This window comes from Monopterus albus, unplaced genomic scaffold, assembly GCF_001952655.1.
Source record: "Monopterus albus unplaced genomic scaffold, M_albus_1.0 scaffold38.1, whole genome shotgun sequence".
In the NCBI taxonomy this organism is placed as follows: Eukaryota; Metazoa; Chordata; class Actinopteri; order Synbranchiformes; family Synbranchidae; genus Monopterus; species Monopterus albus.
Genome location: NW_018127918.1, coordinates 4363627 through 4384272, shown reverse-complemented (window position 1 = coordinate 4384272; position 20646 = coordinate 4363627). Strand labels below are relative to the sequence as shown.

The window sequence follows — 20646 nt, the reverse complement described above, 5'->3', positions numbered from 1 at the left end:
ATTTATTATCTCTCCCACAGGCTTCATATGCAGTTGCAGTGCTGGCTTCACTGGTGGATACTGTGAAATTGAACTGACATCCTGCATGTCAAACCCCTGCCAGAACGGTGGGCACTGCAGTGCTGCTGGCAGTGCATTCCTCTGTGGCTGTCCTCCAGGACTCGGGGGACTTATGTAAGCTAAGAGAGCCTGCAATCACATGCGCATACTTTTATGCCTTAATTATTGACTGTAAAAACAGTGTTTATGGATGGTGTGCCCTAGTCACACAGTATATGCACAATAACGGTTAGGGTGGTGATAATTTAGTAACATCTCATAACATGCCAGTCATAACATAACGTAACATCTCCCCTCTCGTGCACATTCAACCATGAAGGAACATGTGTAGGACTAAGCAAACACAGACACAGCCACCTTAGCACCCACTGTGTTGTTTTAGTTGTTATTGTGTGGCATAAATTAGTGTTTCTAATTTGATTCAGTATAATTTTGGTAGAAAAGGCTATAATCATTCTCTAGCTTCCTGCTTAATTACAGCTCAGTAATTGCCTTTGCTCGTGTGCTTGTTCAATGGAGCCACCACTAGAGAGCAGTTTTCCCTCAAAAGAGAAAATCCTTATGCTTTTGACAAAGAAGTTGGGTTAAATTAAATTTAGCTGTAAAATACCTAAGACAAAGATTAACATTCTTACAGGCTGGAGATTATTCAAATCATTATCAGTTAATGATAATCACTGACTGAATCCATATACTGTATAAAGCAAATCCTATGTCCTGCCACAAGCAAACAGTATAATTAGCCATGAAATAGTTTTTCCAGGTGAATGACAAATGATAATACACAGAATTATTTACATTTAAATATCAATCAAATAAAGTGTATTCAATGTGAAAGATGAATTATAGACTCAAAAATACAGAACTAATATGACACATCTTGCTGATTTATATTTGTTAATAAGGTATAAAGTATTCTTTTTCTAAAATACCCATGATCAGATATCACTGACCAATATATTTAGTCCTTGTTAAGTAAAGCAAGTCTTTAGACTTTTATGATTTAAAGCAAACCTTGGATAGTTAGAAGCAAGCATCCTTCAGTATACAGAAATGCATTTTCTTCTAACATCAGACCAAATCTGATAGAGTTTTGAAAAGAGAAAGTAAACTGAAACACCTGTATTTTCTATCGCCCACACAACAGGACACCAGCATTTATCAGTGAAATCACATATTTCACATTCTGTTGGAATTAAAATATTTATCTAAAAGTAACAATTTGTGTGTAGATGTGCTTGAAGTCAAGCATAGTTCTTTAAATCAGAACCACATAAATGAGATAACAGAAAATCCTTGATAATAATCCCTTGGTTTAGAAAAAGAAAGGCTCTCTGCAGTATTTATTTTGTTTTTGTAGTTTTAACTCACTGCCATGCTTTCATCTTTTATTCTCCTCTTTAACTTTAATAAAAATCATCTTCACAGCTCTTACACATATCAATGTTTTTGTCAACCTCTGCAGATGTGATGAGGATCTAAATGAATGTGACCAGGGAGAGTGCCATAATGGGGGAGAGTGTGTTAACACATTCGGCTCGTTCTATTGTAACTGCTCAGAAGGGTACAAGGGTCCGTTTTGTGATGATCAGACACCGGGTGATCTTGGGGGTGACACTCAGGTATCGTATTAATAACTGTCAACTAAACTTATGTCTGAGTAAATCTAACAGAATAGACTTGAATATATTCAGAAAAGTACTAGCATTTCCAGTCACTTCCTCTACATTCAATTGGACTTGGCATACGCAGTGAAGCTGTTGAGAATTCTGACTGTGCATGGTCCTCCCTTAAGGAATATTCACAAGCTTATCTTTGTCTCTGCAGGAGAACAAACAGTGTTGTAATGGTAAAATCTTAATTTCCCACCATCAAACATGCAAATTCACGACAGTTGTCATTTATCTTTCTACACAATTTTAAAGGAATCTGCACTAACATCAAAGATTGAGGGGGAAAAGTCTCATTTCTATCTTGACCTATTTTTTAGAGATAATTAACTTTTTTGTATGATTCCACCAGACAGTGACATATTAGGACATATCATGTATTTATGATGTTTCTTTTCATGTTGCCCAGGCAGAGGCTGTGTCGTACATTGGACCAGGAGAGATAATTGGCATTGGGGTCCTTGCGTTTGTCATCATTCTCCTCCTCATACTCTTCATCGCTTTTAGGAAAAAAATCAAATTCAGGAAAGACTCAGACCCAGGCCCGGGGACTCAGGCTTTGATGGGTGTCTCAGCTATTTCCACAGAAACCAGTTACATGCTGCACAAGACTGGCACGGTGGCTGAAGGGATTGAGTTTAAAGCTGTGCGTGTATCAGGTTTACCTGGGACCACAAGCACCTATGCTGAGTTGGGAGACAGCACTGGAGGCCCTCCCCAGGTCATGGTGCGTCCAACCACCTACTCTCCTCTGCCAGGAAGCCTCTGCAACCAGGGCATGACAGGTGAAGATGGTGGCATTTCCGGTGTGGGCAGTCAGGTATGTAAAACTAAGCACTGACATAACCGAGTTGCTGGTGGCTCTTACCTCTAAGCCCATTTATTCCTTCCGAGGGTATCGGGGAGCTGGAGCCAATCCCAGCTGTCATTGGGTGGGAAGGGATTCCCCCTGGACAGGTCACTTAACACAGGGGAAAACACAGAGACAGACAGTCTTTCCTGCTTACAGGCAATTTACAGTCACCTGTTGAACTAACCAGCCAGTTTTTGGTGTGCTGGCGGACACCGCAGTAGCAAGCGGAAACCCACACAGGCAACCCCATGAAAAACGCCACACATAAAGACTCCAGTCAGCCTGCAGGTTTAAATCTAGAACCTTCTTACTGTGAGGCAGCAGTGTTAACCTCTACGCCACTGTGCTGCTCCCGCTGGAGTTGTCATTAATAAATTGTAGACTATTATTGTTACTAGACTACTTTTTTTGCATATTTGTGCATTTCTGTTTTCTTTTGTTTTTACAGTTGAGCAGTTTCCTCTCAGAAATGTCTAATTTCCGAGGGGTGGTCAATAGAAGGGGTGTGGCAGTGTGCAGCGTGGCACCCAATCTTCCTGCAGCATCTGCCTGCCACTCTGAACGTAGTTCAGCTCACAAAGTGTCCTGGGAGGGTAAGGAAACCAGGCAGGAAGGGCTGGAGGCAGTGAGAGATGAGAGAGAAGAAGAATGGGGGCAGAGAGCTTTTGAGCTGGAGAGAACAGAGAGAGATCATAATCCACAGGGTGAGACTGGGAGCATGTGCATGCACATACATACACATACACTCATATGTGCACAGTGTTTAACCTCTGATCAAAATAGCACAGAGTATATAGGCCATGAACTCACTCTACCATCATCTCAGCTCAGAGCTTATTTCACAGTGATCTATGCCTTTTGATTACACACATTAAAGAAAATAGTTAGGTGATTAGGAAGTATGTTTTTATTTTTCAGTCCTTTAACTTTAGTTTTACCGTTTACTTCCTGGGAGCCATGAATTATATAATGACTTGCCCTTCAGTTTAATTTGTCTTTACTTCTGAGTGGATTACATTGATGTGAGCTTGTGTTTTTGTGGACTAGATGTGTCGGAGCTGATGGACGAGGTGGCGTGCCTGTCAGACTCCACATCAGAGGAGCGCTCTCTCAGTTCCTATACTTCTGAGTCCTTTGACAATGGTATGGCTCCAGTGCTAAAAGGACTAATGAATTTTTCATTCCTTAATCACTGGATTTTCCATGTGAAAAACTTTTAATTTTACCTAATTTTACCACATCAGGTTTCTAAATGTCATTCTGAAAAAACAATCTGAGAAAGGAAATTAGCTCTTCAAGTAGACATTGCTTCTTATTTAGGAGCCAAGTAAAAAAGGCTTGGTACCACTGCTATAGTTGAAATTCCCTGGATGTGGGCACAGTCTGAATGTATGCATCACCTGCACCAAAGTCAGCAAACCATTTTCTTGGATTGTATAACTCAATACCATTGATCTTTTCCAGGTAAAGACCACAGAAGTACATCACCCTAATGATCATGTGTGTGGCTGTTCTATTTCAGATAAGGAACCCATGTAGATGCCTTGCCTTCTGTGTAATTAGTGTAGCTGCAAAGAAACTGTCATGCCTCTATTGCTACTTTTTAGGGGATACACACGTACCACATGTGTGCACACATGGTCCCGTACGTTCTTCATCTCATCTCATCCAGCACATGAAACCTTACCCTATTCATGAATGCACTGACTGTTTTTTTCTTTTCTTGTTCTGTATTCTGTCTAGCTTCCATAGTGACAGTCATACATCTAGTCAACGATGCTGTTGATGATATTGAAAGTGAAGGTATGAAAGACCATTGTCCGTGAACTCCGCCAACTCTTTTGCATCCATCGTCTGTAGCCAAAGTGTTTGTTCTGTGGTGTGGCACTAAGATATAGTGGACTGAATGCAGCCAAGCCTTTGCTGTGCTTCAAATGTTCCCCTTTGGTTTCTGGGTTGTTTGTTTGACTTTCGCTTGTTCCTCTGTAGTGTCAAACATAGACAAAGAGCAGCGACGAAACAGCCCTGGTGAGTGAGATACAAAGCCCCTGAGAAGCGCCTCATTAACTTTTCACCCCTTTGGCTTCATTTCACTTCAAGCTGTGATCACAAAACCGAGCTTTTTGAATTCTTCTCATTATTTTCTCTGAATTTTTTTGTCATATCTTCCCGGTTCTGTTTATTTTTTTTCTGCCCTGACTTTGAATCTAAATGTGGGCTCTCGGTTTTTTTTCCAACTTAGTTTCTGATAGGTGGTTCCATTTTGAATCTAGCATAAAGCAAAACATTACAGTAACAGGCTTCTCATCATTGTCACATTTTGTTGCCTAAAGCAGCAGATTATACCAGCTGTAGTGATTAACGATAATCCTAAACCATGACCAAAAGACAATGTAAGTTGTAATATCGGCTTACCAAAGATATTTTACATTGGAAAGGTGTGTGTCAGTTGAAAAGTACAAAGTTTAAATGTCCCACTCAGTGCATGTCTTGACTACAATCAAACTATGGATTCTTATCAAGAATATCCATTAATATTATAGTTTATGTTAGCAGAAATCACATATCAATATCAGGACTGACTCCAAAACACAGCGCCAGTGTGGATCTTCCATAAGTAATTTGATAAAAGGCCACAAAGAAACTGTACAAGCTTGCAAACTACATGTGTTCAGCTTTGTTATCAAATGGAACCCCACGTTCTAACAGTGCTGTGAAACATCTGTGCAAAATAAGACACTTATTTCACTGTCAGGTACTTGTGCTTTTTATCAATTAACAGCTGAAAAAGATCCCAATTGAATCTTAGAGTTTTTGTTCTATTTAATTGCTTCCAACTGTTGAAAGCTAAATGGAAATAATGGGTTTGACTTGGGATTTGCAAGGATTTGGAGTGAATTAGTGGACTGGATATTGACTTGAGTTTAAAAACTGCTATCAAGAAACCTACTTCCAACACATTTTCAGTATAAAACTGCTTTTTTTAACCACATAAAAACATTAGTTAAAAAAATATTTCAAGATGTTCTATGAATAAAACAATTCTCTGATCACAGGCAAGAATGCAACAAAAGAATAAATGCCTGCTGGGTATATATTGTTAATTAAGATCATTTGAATTATGCTGATATTTATTAGCTTAGTCAAACCGGGTGTCATGGCCCTTATTCCAAGCAAAGCAAAGCTTTGACTCTGGCTATGGAGAGGGTCCCACTAGATTTTAGGAGCACTTTGAGCCAAGCTTCACATCTGCACAGAATAACAGAGGAGAAGGAGGCTTCAAACACCTTCTTCACAGGCTGAACACTGACTTTTAACTCTTAATAAATGCATGGTTTGGCCTAAACAAGGATTAGTGCAGTAAGAGCCATGTGTTGGCAGTTGTTTATACTACAGTATAAAACCAATGTTAATTGGAATCTGTTTGTTGTCAGTTGCATGTAATTTACTAGGTCTACAAAGCATTTTATTATATAGTCAAAGGGCGGTTTATGCTTCTGTCACCACCAGGCTAATTAAGCACTAGAGAGAATTAAATGTGGAATGAAATTGGATATGTTACAGTAATATACTGTAAAATATTTTTATATTATATATTTAAATTCTCCTATGTTTGTGCTCATATCAAGGAAGGTGACAGACAATGTCCATATATACACAAACAAGAAAAAATATCTATAATAAAGATTCTGCAATACGGATCTGTAATTTCTCTTGACACATCGCTATTGCCACATGCATAAGTCAGCCTTTCTCTCCTGTCACCAAGTGTTTTCTTCCTTGTCATATTTCACCATGTCTCTCTGCATTCATCTGTCTCTATGAGAAACATCTATCATCATCTAAAGCTTCCTGTCTTGTGACATATTTGTTTTGTTTTTACTGACAGTGAGTCGCCACCTGCAGAGCAAAGACATTTGTGTAGAGTTCATCAAAGAGTACCTAGTGAATTGTAAGATCATTCATTTATTTTCCCCCATAACCCTATCGTTTAATAATATTCCAACCAGATTTATTTCAGCAGCATAGCGTGCACTAAGAACACCCACATGTCTTCTGGTTGATGCTGTTAGATGTCCCTGTACATATGTGTGTCATGCATTATATACTAGAAGCTGGCTCTGCTAATAAGGTACGCTCTCCATCCCACACAGACGCTGACCCCTCTGGCTCCTCTCACAACATCAATATGATATTGTTTCACACATGGCTCATTAACCTAATTATGAATTATCCAACCTGCATGCTGTAGTTTGTAGGAAGTAGTGGATTAGTGGGGAGTTCTGCGTCAGTCCATTTAACAGTAACTGAAATGTAAAACGTTTTTATTTACTGATTTTATATGCACATCGGTAAATGATAAATGGAGCAATTAAACTATGTAAGCGCATAGGAAAAGTAGAGACAAGGCCATTCACAAGCCTCCCACTTCATCAGGAACAAACATGCATACTCAAACATGCACTACACACAAAGGTCAAGCAGCTAAAGGGAGGAGATTATAAGCAGAGGACAAAATAAAGAGTAAAAAATGAAGGACACTGACGGTATGTGTAGTGACGGGTAAATATCTTCAGATCATCAGTGGTGTTACCTCATTTACCTCCCACTGATAAGATTATGATGACACTGTGTTTCTAGAGTCAGTGATTTATTGATGTCACATTTCACCTGATATTACTCCTCCTCTACCACTAATGCAGAAAAGCTGTTTGTACCATAATACACATATTCAAATGAGAACTCCATATCTTCTGTGATTTTGGTAGCACTAGTTTTTGCAGGGAGTAAAGCCACAGGCTCCTAATACAAATCCCTTTCTTAGCTCTCACTCAGCTCTGCATTCCGCTTGTTGTTCCATTAAAAACATATTTGTCACTGAAACTATCAAAAACTTAGTCCTTTTCTTTCCAGCATACCACTGCGAGTCTTCAAGCTGGCTGTCACCATCACGTTTGAGTCCACCAGAGCTGGGATCCCATTGCAACCTCGGTGATACCCAGCAGAACATCAGACGCGGAGGCAGCATGTGTTCTCTCCAGCTGGACTACAGAGTGCAGGGCTATGGTGGCGACAGGGGCCAACAGCAAGGATGGGAGACTGGCAAGAGGACTTTCCAGTGGGAAAGGAATCAGTCGGGTGAGTGGGAGAGGAAATGCATCCTGGACAGCGAAGAAACAAGAAGACATGATGGGGAAGGAATGAACACAGGCAACAGGAGCAGAAACTTGGGAACACTCCAGGACCACAGAGACCTTCAGCAGTTACACAGCTGTGAAGACGGTGCCGCTGCTGTTTATGAGGAATACCGAGAGTGTAGCCATGACCCAGAACAGAGTGAAGACACAGATAGCCTTTATGACACTTTACCCCCAACCCGACAAGCCTACGAAGGATATCCCTCAAGCCCTCCAAGCCTCAACTTGCAGCCAGCTCAACTTCTGCCCCCCCTAAGGGCATGGGACTTACAGATGGGGGAATGGAGGGGATCACAGGATGATCGTGGAGGACTTGGCTCCAGCAATTTGGGAGGTTCTGGGGATGAGCTGGAGAGACTACTGAACCTGGTGTCGCTCAGAACCAGGAGAGCTACACAAATAAACAGAGCCTCCACTGGGTCTGAGCCCGCAACTGGCTGGGATGAATTTAAATGAGCACACAAGACTGTTTCAAGCAAATAGATTTAATATTACTTTATGTACTAAAGAGCAGCAGTGATCCTCTCTGATTATACTTGGCATTTACAAGACTACGCCAGTGGTCCACCACCTGAAAATACTTAAAGGAGAATATTTCTCTATGTACTTTTAATATCCCACATTATTATCCTGCTATAAGCAAACTCTAATCCACCACCAATCCCCTGGCTTGATCTTCACACGCCTTCACCTGTGCTGCATGAGAGTTTTTTAAGATTGGTTGTGAATCAATGCTATGACATTTGTTATTTATAGAATCACTATTATAATCAAAATGTTGTAGATGATGCCCTGTGCTGTACCATACAGTATGTTCTGTTGTCGTGCATTTTACACATTGTTCTTCTGGGTCACACATTTACACAGACACGTGCAATCACTTATGCATTTCTTGTTTTTATTGACACAAGCTGGGTGTTGTTTTAAAGAGAACTATTCACTTAAATCCCCTCATTTAAGTATTATATAGTTGTTTATTTAATAATGATACTTAATTTGTTTGGTTGTTTATAAGCTTCTTCAAAAACAGATTCATCTGCAGGATCTCACTCATTTAATTTTATTTGTTTTATTCATGCAGCTCGTCAACTGTTTTGACCTCTCATTGTCCATACCTCATACTGGTATGGACATATACAGATTCACTGTTTATCATAGTTAAACTGTCTGTAAGAGCACAGATACATGTAGGTCTACCATTTAGTGATAAAAATGTGATAAAGGAGTGAAAACTGTGGTTACGAGGACAAGTTAGAGAACTTTTTTAGACACATTCAACAGCCTCCCCAATCTAGAGTAGGTGTGACCACTATCATCACTATAGCTACTGAATGTTTCTCTTCACAGAGACCAGTACAGTATTTTTCACTTTCAACCATTTTAACAAAATGTCACATTTTGAAAAGGATGAATGAAGTTTAAAAGTTTAATCTACAGTAGGTCAACGTCATCATCAGTGAGCCTTGGGCGCCCAAGACCATGTTGCTGGTTCACTGTGTGTCCTTCCTTAGACACTGTTGGCAGGTACTAACCACTGCAGACCAGGAACACCCACCAAGACCTGCACTCTGGGAGACGCTCTGACCCAGTCATCAGCCACCACAGCCCAGCCCTTGTCAAAGTCACTCAGATTCTTACGCTTTCCCATTTTGACTGCTTCCAACACATCAACTTCAAGGACTGACTGTTCACTTACTGCCTAATATACCCCACACACTGACAGGGGCCACTGTAATGACATAATCAGTGCTATTCACTTCACCTCTTTATGGTCATAATGTTATGGCTGATTGGTGTATTACTAACACTGAATTTTAGCAGCACTACAGTACAGGTGGGATTAACATTTGATATGAATTTTTAGATTTTTATGTGCTGAAATACTTAAAGAATTATGTATAAATGGAGCTGTGGAGCACAGAATCACTCACACAAGACACTTAGCATGGTTGCCTCACCGATAACACAGTGTAAATGCCGCTGTGTTCTCAGTTCACACACAACAAATGGAATTAAACTCTATGTTAAACAACCTTGAAACACAGGCAGAACAAACATGTGGTGGGTAACTAGGAGCATTTAGGGATTAACGTATTCATAATGACAGCTCAGGACAATTGTGGCTTGGGAATAAGCCTGTTTGCTGTCAGAATTAGTAATAGAGACAGCTGCACCAGCCTGCATTCACTGCATACATTCCATATATTGTATCATCTGGTAAACATGACTCCTTGTCTTGGATTTGAAAGGGAAAACAATGCCTCTGACAAAGCGTTCCCTTTGTGGTGTAAAGAAAAACAGTTATGCAGCATCTTACTCAATGCACTGCAAACTGTTTTGGACTCCTGTAGGAGAGTATAGGTTCTACTAAATGTGAATGCAAATCATTCACATCAGGCAATATTTTAATAAACATGTAACAGTGTGAAGGCCTTTTACACAGATTGCACCTAAGACAAAAAAAGTGAAGTGCACACTGTGAGAGGATTCAAGTGGATTTCTCTGAATTCTGACAAAAAGTCATTGAAAGCTGTTTTATATTCTGAATAGTTTTTGCTGGTGTCATTGAAAAATATGTTTGTTCCAATTCTTTGAAAGTGCTGTAACCAACACCAAAAGCCACATACTGTACCAATTAAATTACCTATCCATGGCCTATTCATATGTGCCTATTCAGGTCGACCCTCTAAGTGGATTGCTGAAACGTGTTCCTGCTTGCATGGCAAAGAAACATCCCAGACAGGTCATACTAACACATGGACAAACATTCACTCTTGTGAGGACTGTACAGCTTCTAGTTCACCTGGTCTGCACGTCTGGAAATCCAGTGGGATCATATGATAACGTACAAACTCAAGAGGGTGTAGCATCTTCCAAAGGCTGAAGTTTTAAACCCAGAACCTCAATACTGTGTATGAATACTGCTAACAAGTCCAACACCTTTGCTGTCATGTTTTAATACTTTATTGCCACCCACTGCAGTTGAATCATCTTGCTAAGTACCTTTCAAGTCTTCCAGACTAAAGTTATTTCAGGTCCCTGACATGCTGAGGCACCATGTCTGTGTACCAGTGTGGATATTTGAATGCCTGCACATTACAAGAACTTGAAGATTAAACATTAATCCAGCAGGTTCAGACTTTATTGGAAAGAAAATGGCATTTGTCTCAAGGGAGAATGTGTACTTGGTGTGCGGCAGCAGGTGAGATATGCCAACTACATAAAATAAATAATCCCCATAAAGTATTTAATCCTATCAAATCAGTCTTGTCACACCTTTTACATGTTTTTCTTTCCCGCCAACAGGAATCTGTCATTTAACAGAACTTAAAATCACTGAAGTCCTGCAAAGACACTTGTGCATAAATTGTATGATCAAACAATAAATTGTATTTTGAAATGATTTGAGATTATTTGAAAAGGGTGTTGTGATCATGCCTTGAATTGTTTTGACTGTATGCACTGTCAGCAGCTGAGCAGATATAATCTTCTCATTATGGCCTTTTGTTTGCCGCAGGAGCTTCCTTTGCTGCCTTGAATCAGTGTCCAGCTAATTGTGTGACCTGCTTTGTTGCTGTGAGTTTGAGGTTAGTTCCATAATGACCCAGTACAATCAAGTTGTGCAGATTTTACATCACTAAAAGCAGCAATTTGTGATTAGTTTGTACTTTTTTGTCTATGCGCACATTTGTTTCGTCTTGTACAGCCACACATGAGATATGAAAGCCACATGTCACATCTTTACTATGTGTTTGATTAATGGAAAATGCACATCTGCACATAATTCAGATTAAAGCAACTTTAATTTCTGAATGTTACAAGGTCTACAACCAGCAAGTATGTTGACATTTCTTAATCACTTTGTCTATATGATTAAGAGGTGACCAGTCATTAATTTCTGTTTGGTGAAAGATGATGGTCAGTGTGCTCTTTGTCTACACTTTGCACCTTTTTGGTTATTTCCTCTTCCCTTGTGGAGCTGACACACAAACTTTGTCCTTGTTATCATATAGGCCGCCTCCTCTAAACACCACCAGCCCGTCTGTCTTGTTTCTCACAAAACTTTCCCGTAGTAACCAGACATTATTCTAATTGTGTTTGCATTGTATTTTCTCTGTCACATGCAACCCTTAATAACAATAAGTGTTTGTCTATGTGCGTGTTGTGGCAAAGATATGATGTTTGTCTCTGCATGCTTTTCAATGTTTCAACTTTGATGTAGTGCTGCACAAAGGACAGCAGAGTTGTTTGACACAAGAATAAGTACTTGCCTACTCCTTAACATATAATATTTAAGTGTTGTGTAGACGTGCACTGAGATGAGCTGGCAGCATGCATGCCTTTGGTTTGGGAAAACAAAAAACAACCTTGACAATTTTTATAAAGGTTTCAGGAACCTGCCATGACATCATTTAAAATGAATATCTGCAAAGTGCACATTTTAGAATTTGTCAGCTGCTGCAGCAGTAGCTGTGTATTCATAACAAAAAAGCGTAGATATCATTTGAACCACAAAAGACTCCAAGGCAGAACTCCAGGGAGATGAATCTTTATTTTCCTCAGCCCAGAAAAAAATATTGCATTACTATGTAAAATGCACATACATTTTGAAGAAACCTGTCATTGCAGGAGGCATTCTAAAACTTTGATTAATTATTTTACAGCCTAAAAATAATCACTTTATTTTGCTCAACAAGATCACACCACAGTTCATGCTTCTTCTATTACCCCTGTCTGTCCTTGCAACACAGAAAATGATACTTTATTAATCAGCATTAATCACCTCATTGATTTGTGTTTTATTCCCCTGCTGTCATTGTGTGGGTCACTCAGAATCAACAACAAAATTGTAAACAACACACCACTGTATTGCATACCTGCTTTGTGGAGGGAGGGGAAGAACTACAGGCAGATTATTCATCCAGACTTATATCTTATTAAATTATTCTGACAAGTATTATGCAACATGTCCCAGTAACTCTCTCAGGCATACACTTTTGATGACCATCCTGCTTGTTTAATGGATTCCAAGCGTGCTGGCTGTCCTAATGACAGCCACAGGGTCAAACCAAAGGCAAATATGAGGGCATGTGAAGTAAAAGAGGGACGGAGAGAGCAATAAACAGAGTGACTGTTGTGTTTATTCATCATGCATCAGAGGAAACATATGAGGATCTGCAAGTCCCTTTAGCTCTGCTGGCTTTTGATTGGACCATCTGACATTTGCACCATAGAGTCAGCTAAGCCACTTAAATTCTCTTTCTACACCCACACCTCTAATTTTCCTCCTCCTGCTCACATCTTTTTTTTTTACAATGACATTCTTCCAGATCTGGATGGAAACAGCAGGAAAGGGAGGAGATGGACAGATGTATAAAAGAATGTTATATGAAGGAGGAGGGGAATGAAGGGTAGATCAGGTAAGAAAGACAAGAGATGAGAGGTGAAAAAGGTATGAGAAATTACCATTCAGCAGGTCCTGCTTATTGAGGGGTAGCTGTGTGGGTGATTATAAATCCACACCATTCTCTGTAACACTAGGATTATACAGTACACCCAGCCAGACCTAATCAATGTGCCCAGCATCTGCCTCTGATGGCACACATGCTGCATGCACACAGATACACAGGCACACAGTAATACATGCACATAAACACTCACATGATCATTGTGCACAAATACTTTAATCTTTGGAATATAAGAAGACAGTATGGATACGCTGCTCAAACAAGACAACCGAGGAATGGTAAAATAAAGTGTGAAGGGTTCACATGCATGTATGACGATATGATTTCACATCAGGGAAATGCCCTCAGCTGAATGTGACTGAGTCGAGCTGTGTACCAACCCTATCCCATAACCTCCCACCCCCCTGCTGTTCGAAGAGATGATTACTAAAGCAGTGCTCACTGTTATGTTTGAGAAAGGGAAGTTGCCCCTCATACACTGATCTTACTGCTATTTTGATGTCATTTTCTCATACTTTGGGACATTTCTTTGCGTGAAAGCTTTATTTTCTTGAGGCTACTTTCTGCTAACTTTACAAAGTGCAACTGTTGGATATTTTACCCTCCATAAGTGTTGGCTTGAGCTCTGCTGATGTGAGAGGGGCCTTCAGTCTGCTGCTGGAGTTTATTACGACGCTTCCCAGATTGTCCTGATCTTGTAAGAAAACACACGCTGCCTTAAACAGAGGTGACACAGAATGGTGGATCAAATAGCTTGCTGAGAAATGTAGCTGCTGCATGGGCCTCAGAGCTCAGCTTACATGTCTCAAATCTGAGGAACTGGTATGCTGTTACCCTTCAGGCTACTAAGATCTGACTTTGATAAAAAAGGAGGTCTGCTCTATAAGCGCTTTGATCATCAGGGGGTTTTGTGCTCAGCAGCATAATAAGCAGATTTGCTGAAGTTGCTGCAACTCCAAAATTATTATTAGATCCTTGTTGAATTGTGCAAGTGTAAAATGCCTGTGGTAGTAACCTTTGCAATCTAATGAGTCAAATGTAAGAGGTGATAGAGCATGTGACATTGTTTAATACACCTAAGGCAACCGGAGACTACAAACATCCAGCAAAACACATTCTTGCTGTTACACCTGCTGATATTACTTCTATCACGAACATTTCAAATTGCTAATTTTTCTTGACACTGTAGACAATTGTCAGTTACGTCAGTGAGTTTTTAATAAAACATTCCAGCCTACATCATCTGCAGCTTTTTTTCAAAAGTTAGGTTGTCAAAAGCCTTTCAATGCCAGGTCGACGGGCAGATTGGTGCAGTGTCACAGTAGTCTAATGCAGACATGTTGTGATGAAGGCAATACTTTCAGTTTACAATATTTTCCAACCCTCACCTATGGTCATGACCTTTGGGTAGTGAGCGAATGAATATAATCGAAATACAAGTGACCGAAAGGAGTTTCCTTTATGAGGCCGGTCTCCTAGTGGCAGAAAATGGATGGACATTGCCTTACAGTAACTGCTATAATGGTCAACACTCTATTAGATGCCCATTTTTACTTATATGCAATAAAAAAGAGTAAGGCTCCACAGTTGTCTTTTTATTTCCAGTCCTATTTTTGTTCTCATTTCCATAAGCTTAAGGTTATCAAAGGGTCCTTCAGAGGAGGCATTCACTGTAATCACAATAGCTATGGATTCAGAATCGTGGTTAATGGTGCATTATCAAGGCTTTGCCATTTTCAGCTGGCTGGTTTGTTTTGTGTTGTGTTTACAGTCAGTGCTTCATGTGTGATATTGTTCCGCATTTATTCAATAATTCAGTTTCCATGTGTATGTGTATTTGCATGCCTGGCTGACCTCAAAGTCAGAAATGTTTATCTCCTGGTCATCACATTAGGCTTGTGGAACACATCAACCTGCTCTAATCTCTTCCTGCTGCTATGCTTGAGGACATCCACTACTGCCATTCACCCAGTAAAGATTTAAGCAAGTGAATGTCACTGGCCTCAATGTGTCACCACTAGCACTGACAGTATTGATGACATATAAAACCACTGGATCTGATGGAGAGATGGACAGCATCATTGCCACCAGTTATCCGTGGTAAGGATGAATGGGATTATATTTTCAGCTCTGACTGCACTGTACACTGTAATGAACCCAGTAAATGAGAATATTTATTCATTTCTGAATTTTGTTAGTTACTGTGCCTCCAAATAGTTCTGTCTACATGAATCACACATGCTCTACATAAGTCACAGGTTGCTGATTAGACGCGCAGTGCCGACCCACCACTGTGTGCACCTCGGAGCTTTGCACTGAGATCAAAGGAAGATTCTGGGAAGACGCGCTTGGAGTCGCTGGGGGGAATGACAGAAATCTTTGCTGGCACACGCACCTCGATGTGGTAGGAAGTGAGAAAGTAAAAAAAACAAACAAAAAAAAAACAATAAGAAGACAGGCAAAAAAGAAAAGCATAAAGCCAAGTAGGAAGGTATAAATGTTCGTGTATCCCCGACTCGGTCCATCCTCATTCTGAGTTTCTCCAAACCCTGGGCTTGACTGAGGGGCTTCTCACAGTGCCACCTCGCCACGCACAGCGCCGGTTGTCGTAGTTCAAACGTTCAAGTAAGGGCACAACAAATGGATAGAGAAGACACTTCCTCCGCTTTTTCCCCGATTCCCGCGACGATAGAATGGTTGACATTTTGGAAAGGAGCCCTTTTTTTCCTCCTGAGCGCACGCAGACGGACAGAAGTTAGACATGCCTACCAGCAAGCCAGAAACACCTGCGGAGGAGGAAGACGTAAAATATGAGTGGTCTGGACAGCCTTTACTGAAATATTTTTAAATGACAAAAAAAATATCACTTCCTCACCAGTGGCACCTCAGCGTGTTCGGGCTTTTGGTGGCACATGGATGGATCACTTGTGCAAAGATAAAAACCAAGAGTCCATGTAACTTTGAATAGGTCGCATATAATCAGCGCACAATAACAAGTACAGTAAATAACTAATATCGCTTTTAAGTAGCGGACTGGACGTGCGCTCTTGTGTAACTCAGGGAGGAACCCAGGTGCGTCCCATGTTTCATTTAGGGAAAACCGGTACCGGCTGTACCTGTAGGACATAAAGTGGAGTTGGGACTTGAAGGCAACGTTTGGCTGTGGGCCAGTGATGCCGGACACATTCACACTCATAAAGAACCGGACAGAACCACGGCTGGGACAGCCGGAGCGCACACTGGCCACAGTTGGGAGTGCCCGCCCGACCTGGGTCATAGCAGTCCTGGCCGGTGTATTGATCTTCACCACGGTGGTGGATGTGCTGGGGAATCTGCTGGTGATCATATCGGTGTTTAGGAACCGCAAGCTGAGGAACTCTGGTAAGATCTTCTGTACCTTTCAGTGGTATAGCTTAATTTTATCCTATTTAGAGGGTTGTTAACCTATAATTAGTGATCATAATAGAAGGAAAAGTCTTCATGCACTTAAGCCTGTGCCTTTACTAGTTTTTCTCATTGCTATGGTGTTATGGGGTTTGGCTAATAATGTAGACTATAAGCTATATGCCTGTGTGAGAAATGGGGGGGGGATTTTGGTGGTTAAATCTAGTTTGTTTTACCCATCACATCTTTCTCTCTCTAAATTGCTTGTGGATATTCCAACATTTGACCTATTAACCCTGGAGTGCACTTTGCCCCATAACATCACTTCACCTCATCAGTGACAAAACCACACTAAGCTCACATCACATATTAGCTGAAAGTCTACTCTTGGATTAAGGTTTCAACTTGTGTCAGTTTGCTTACAACGCAAAGCTTCTAGTTGATAATATTATCCAGAGCACCACAGACTTTATACCTTGCTCATATGACTGACATGAGTGATGACTGACGCAGTGCTGACTTAAACAGGGATTTGGGTATAATTGCCATTAGGTGATAGTGTGTTGAATTAATATTACACGCTGGTAACAGCTTGAATGATACCTTGACGTGTTGCCTCTCTTTCTTTAGTCTTACACTGTTTTTTGGTAAAATTCAAAGGAAGTCTGATTCACACCTGCTGTGTAAGAGCTAGGTCATAAGGACAGGTGAGTCCTTTTGAAAAGCTGACTGCTCCAGCGTTGCATGTTTGTGTGGTGAACCAATGTGGATGTGTGAAATTACTAAGGAGGTCTCCTGCTGTTATAGTGAAGCACAGTGCCAATTCATAAAGCACAAAAGCACTCTTTCTCTGAATCCTCACTGCAGGTAAAAATATACTCCTGGGTTGTTATTCAACATCTTTCTGATGAAAATGAACACATTTGAAACGTTTTACCAAATTATGTAAAGCTTTTTTAGTGTAAGTGGTTTACCACCTTGTGCCACTCTCCATTACAATCTACTGACACTTTTTGTATACAAATTTACTGGAGCGTTTGAATGCAGCGCTGTCTTCAGAGAAAGACTGACACTCTACAGTAGCATGAATGATATTTTTAACTACAGTTTAGAAAAGGTTCCACTTACTCATAGCTCTGAATAACCTTCCACCAAGGTTATGTGGAAATCAAAAAAGTAAAGAAAGATAATGTTAAATTGTATAGCAGGAACAATATGTCAAGTGTTCATTGTAGTGCAATCTACAGACATTCTTTTAATCATGATTTTATAAGAATCAGATGATGGTGGTTGTTTTTGTCCCAGCTTAAACACACACAAACACAGACTGGTATTCTATAGAAATCATTATAATAGATAAGATGATGCTCTAATGTACTGTGATCACATTTACCCTTTGGGAAGTTTATCAGTCCACGGAGCGTGAGTCAAGTGCCTCTTTTACATTTAAGAGAAAGCGATTTTGTCTTGGATCATGTTAATATTTTGCTGCTTTAGGACCATGATGCTGCCAAAGGACTCAACAGTTACATTTTGCATTCTAGGACACATAGTACACCTGTTAGTCTTTTCCACATTTTAAGAACAGTTGTCTGCACAGGGACAACTGGTTTAATCACCTTTCTACTGTTTACCCCATAGGGAGCAACTAATAAACCAGATAAGACTAATGCATAATGAAAAAAATAATAATTTTATGGCTTTGATAAAATTTGCCTGCTAAATTTCTTAAGGTGCTCTTGGATGTCTTATCCCTAATTTTAAACTTTCTAGGTTTCCTATAGCCTATGATTCTAGGAAGAGTATCATCAAAACTTACATTGTGTTTCTTTTTGCCACTCACATGCTGCACTTTTCCCTTAAAGTTCATCTGGTGCAACTCAAACAGCCCACTCAGCAGCAAACTCGAAGAATGGTTACTGTAGATTGAAACAACCCACTCAATAGTTTAGATGAGAAAACACCTGACTTAACAACCATATACAGTACAAACCATCACAGCAGGAGCAGAGGGTAGCATATGCTTACTCGCTACAGTTGTCATAGCTTTGCATAAGTTCCTGCTCTGGAAGAGTGAACATAGTAAACAAATTGTTGGACTGCAAAATTTCATCAGATACGGTCGATGAGTTATGACATACTCAGCTTTATTCTCACCAGCTTTATTCTCACCTACCTACTATCCTGATAAATGCATCCACATACATACAACAAAGCTGAGGACACCTCTGTGCAATATCACCCAAGTTTAAATTATTCAAAATTGTATAATTTTATAATAACTGTAGTGTAGTGTATATAAATATAAGTCAAAACACAGTGGCAGCAGTGGTTAAAAGGTGCACGAAGAGCTGTACTACCAATAATAAAGGACACAGTTTCCATCCTCAAACAATGACTCCATGCACAATTTACTGTGCAACCTTGCATTGACAAACAGGCTGTAGGTGCTTCTGACACACATAGCATAGGAATTATTTGTGAAAATGTGTGTTTCAGACAGCGTGACGTGACACAGCACAATGTCAGCCCCTATGGACGGTGTCCAAGGTGGAGGGAGGAATCGTTACTCACAAAATGGCACAAAATTGCAGATTAAAGTTTGCTTTGGTTCTGACATGTTTGGTGTGAACCTGGCCAGAGTTGTCACAATGACGATCCCATGTTTTTTTGTTTTGTTTTGTTTTTTCAGAACAAAAACTGTAAGCTGGCCAAGTATGTCCCCCGATTTGACTCCAAAATAACACTTTTGGAGGCAGAGCAACAAAAGAGCAGCAACAGACAAAATATTTAATTGGCTTGATTCTTCCTGGACTGTGGCTATAACGGAATGGACAGGATTTGTAAATAGTTCACATTTTAGAAATATTAACTATGGATGTGGACTATGGATGAAGTTTGTTTTGTACTGTACATTCAAATGAAGATGTCTGTTGACTGCAATTCACAGTCAGTCCAGTTGGAAGCTCCAAAAATAAAATAAAAAATTCACCCCTGTTAATTACTTTTTTTTTTTTTTTTTTTTTTTTTGCCATGGAGGCAATTGTGCGTTTGATTTTCATTCATTAAAATCAAAACAACGAATCAACCAGCTTTATAGGCGGTCAGATCAATCAGATTTTTTAAAATCCTCTGGAGCTTCCTCAGATTTCTGATGCACAGTTTTAAAAGGTTCTCCAAACCAAACAGCTGAAGACGGGCTCATACCATCCACCCAACCACCCAACTGGAACTGTTTTATGTGCGTAACAGGGGCGATAGGGAAAAGGAGAGATCACAGAGCAGGCAGAATAGAAATAGAGAGGTGTTAAGATGTAGCTCAGAATGAAAATGGAAGAGATTAGACACAGGGCTCTGTTGATAGTTTGATTTGAATTAATGAGTTTAATTAACACTGAAAAATTTGGAATCAACCATGAAATTTGATTTGATGCCCCATTATACACCCTACTGTGACAAATATTAACCATTCTGTCTTGTTACATTATGTAGTTTCATGTAGAATCTACAGGGGAGCTGAGTTGTCACTAATGTATAATGCATTGGAGGAGAGCTGTTGTTTTTTGTTTTGTTTTGTTTTGTATGAGCTGAGGTTTTGCCATATAATTCTTTCATCAAGTGGTTATAGTAAGCTTTTTTTTTTTTACTCAGTATGCATATAGGCAGAAGTGAAGGGTGAAGCTTGGACTTGACTGCTGGGAAGTTTTTCTGCAGCTTTAAGTGCTCTCAGAGTCTCCCTCTGCCTGAGCCATGCCTAGACACTATCCTGGATCTTTTGGGCAAAGCATGATTTCTGTAGCACGTTGAAGCACAGACAACAGGATAAAGGAAACAGTAGGAGTCCTGACCAGCTAAAAGGAGAGGAGCAAGGTAACAGAGGGAGAAGTTAAAAATGACAAGGTCATAGGCTTTAAAGTAGAGAAAGACATAGCAACATTTAAAAAAGAAATGAAAAGAGCTGGGGACATTGTCGGACAGTGGAAGGAATAATTCAAGGATCTCCTCAATCCCGG

The 20646-nt window shown here is 40.1% G+C and overlaps 2 protein-coding genes and 1 long non-coding RNA gene across 3 annotated transcripts in view; 2 read left to right on the top strand and 1 right to left on the bottom strand.

Moving 5' to 3' along the window:
- Positions 1–9151, top strand: part of fat3b (FAT atypical cadherin 3b) — a 55643-nt gene extending 46492 nt beyond the window's left edge. Inside the window, 9 exon segments of the mRNA XM_020598450.1 lie at positions 21–174; positions 1526–1682; positions 2140–2550; positions 3032–3287; positions 3631–3726; positions 4327–4386; positions 4573–4611; positions 6473–6535; positions 7498–9151. Of these exon segments, the coding sequence (XP_020454106.1) occupies positions 21–174; positions 1526–1682; positions 2140–2550; positions 3032–3287; positions 3631–3726; positions 4327–4386; positions 4573–4611; positions 6473–6535; positions 7498–8237 (1976 nt within the window). The 3' untranslated portion in view covers positions 8238–9151.
- On the bottom strand, positions 122–2678 carry LOC109959241 (uncharacterized). Its single transcript, XR_002274808.1, has 3 exons — positions 2599–2678; positions 2396–2495; positions 122–189 (listed from the first exon to the last, which is right to left on the bottom strand). It is a non-coding gene; the product is annotated as an uncharacterized LOC109959241 (long non-coding RNA).
- Positions 9152–16354: 7203 nt separating the features above from the next.
- Positions 16355–20646, top strand: part of mtnr1bb (melatonin receptor 1Bb) — a 15579-nt gene continuing 11287 nt past the window's right edge. Inside the window, exon 1 of the mRNA XM_020598665.1 lies at positions 16355–16630. Coding sequence (XP_020454321.1) covers positions 16423–16630 — 208 coding nt within the window. The 5' untranslated portion in view covers positions 16355–16422. The remainder of the gene's footprint in view (positions 16631–20646) is intronic.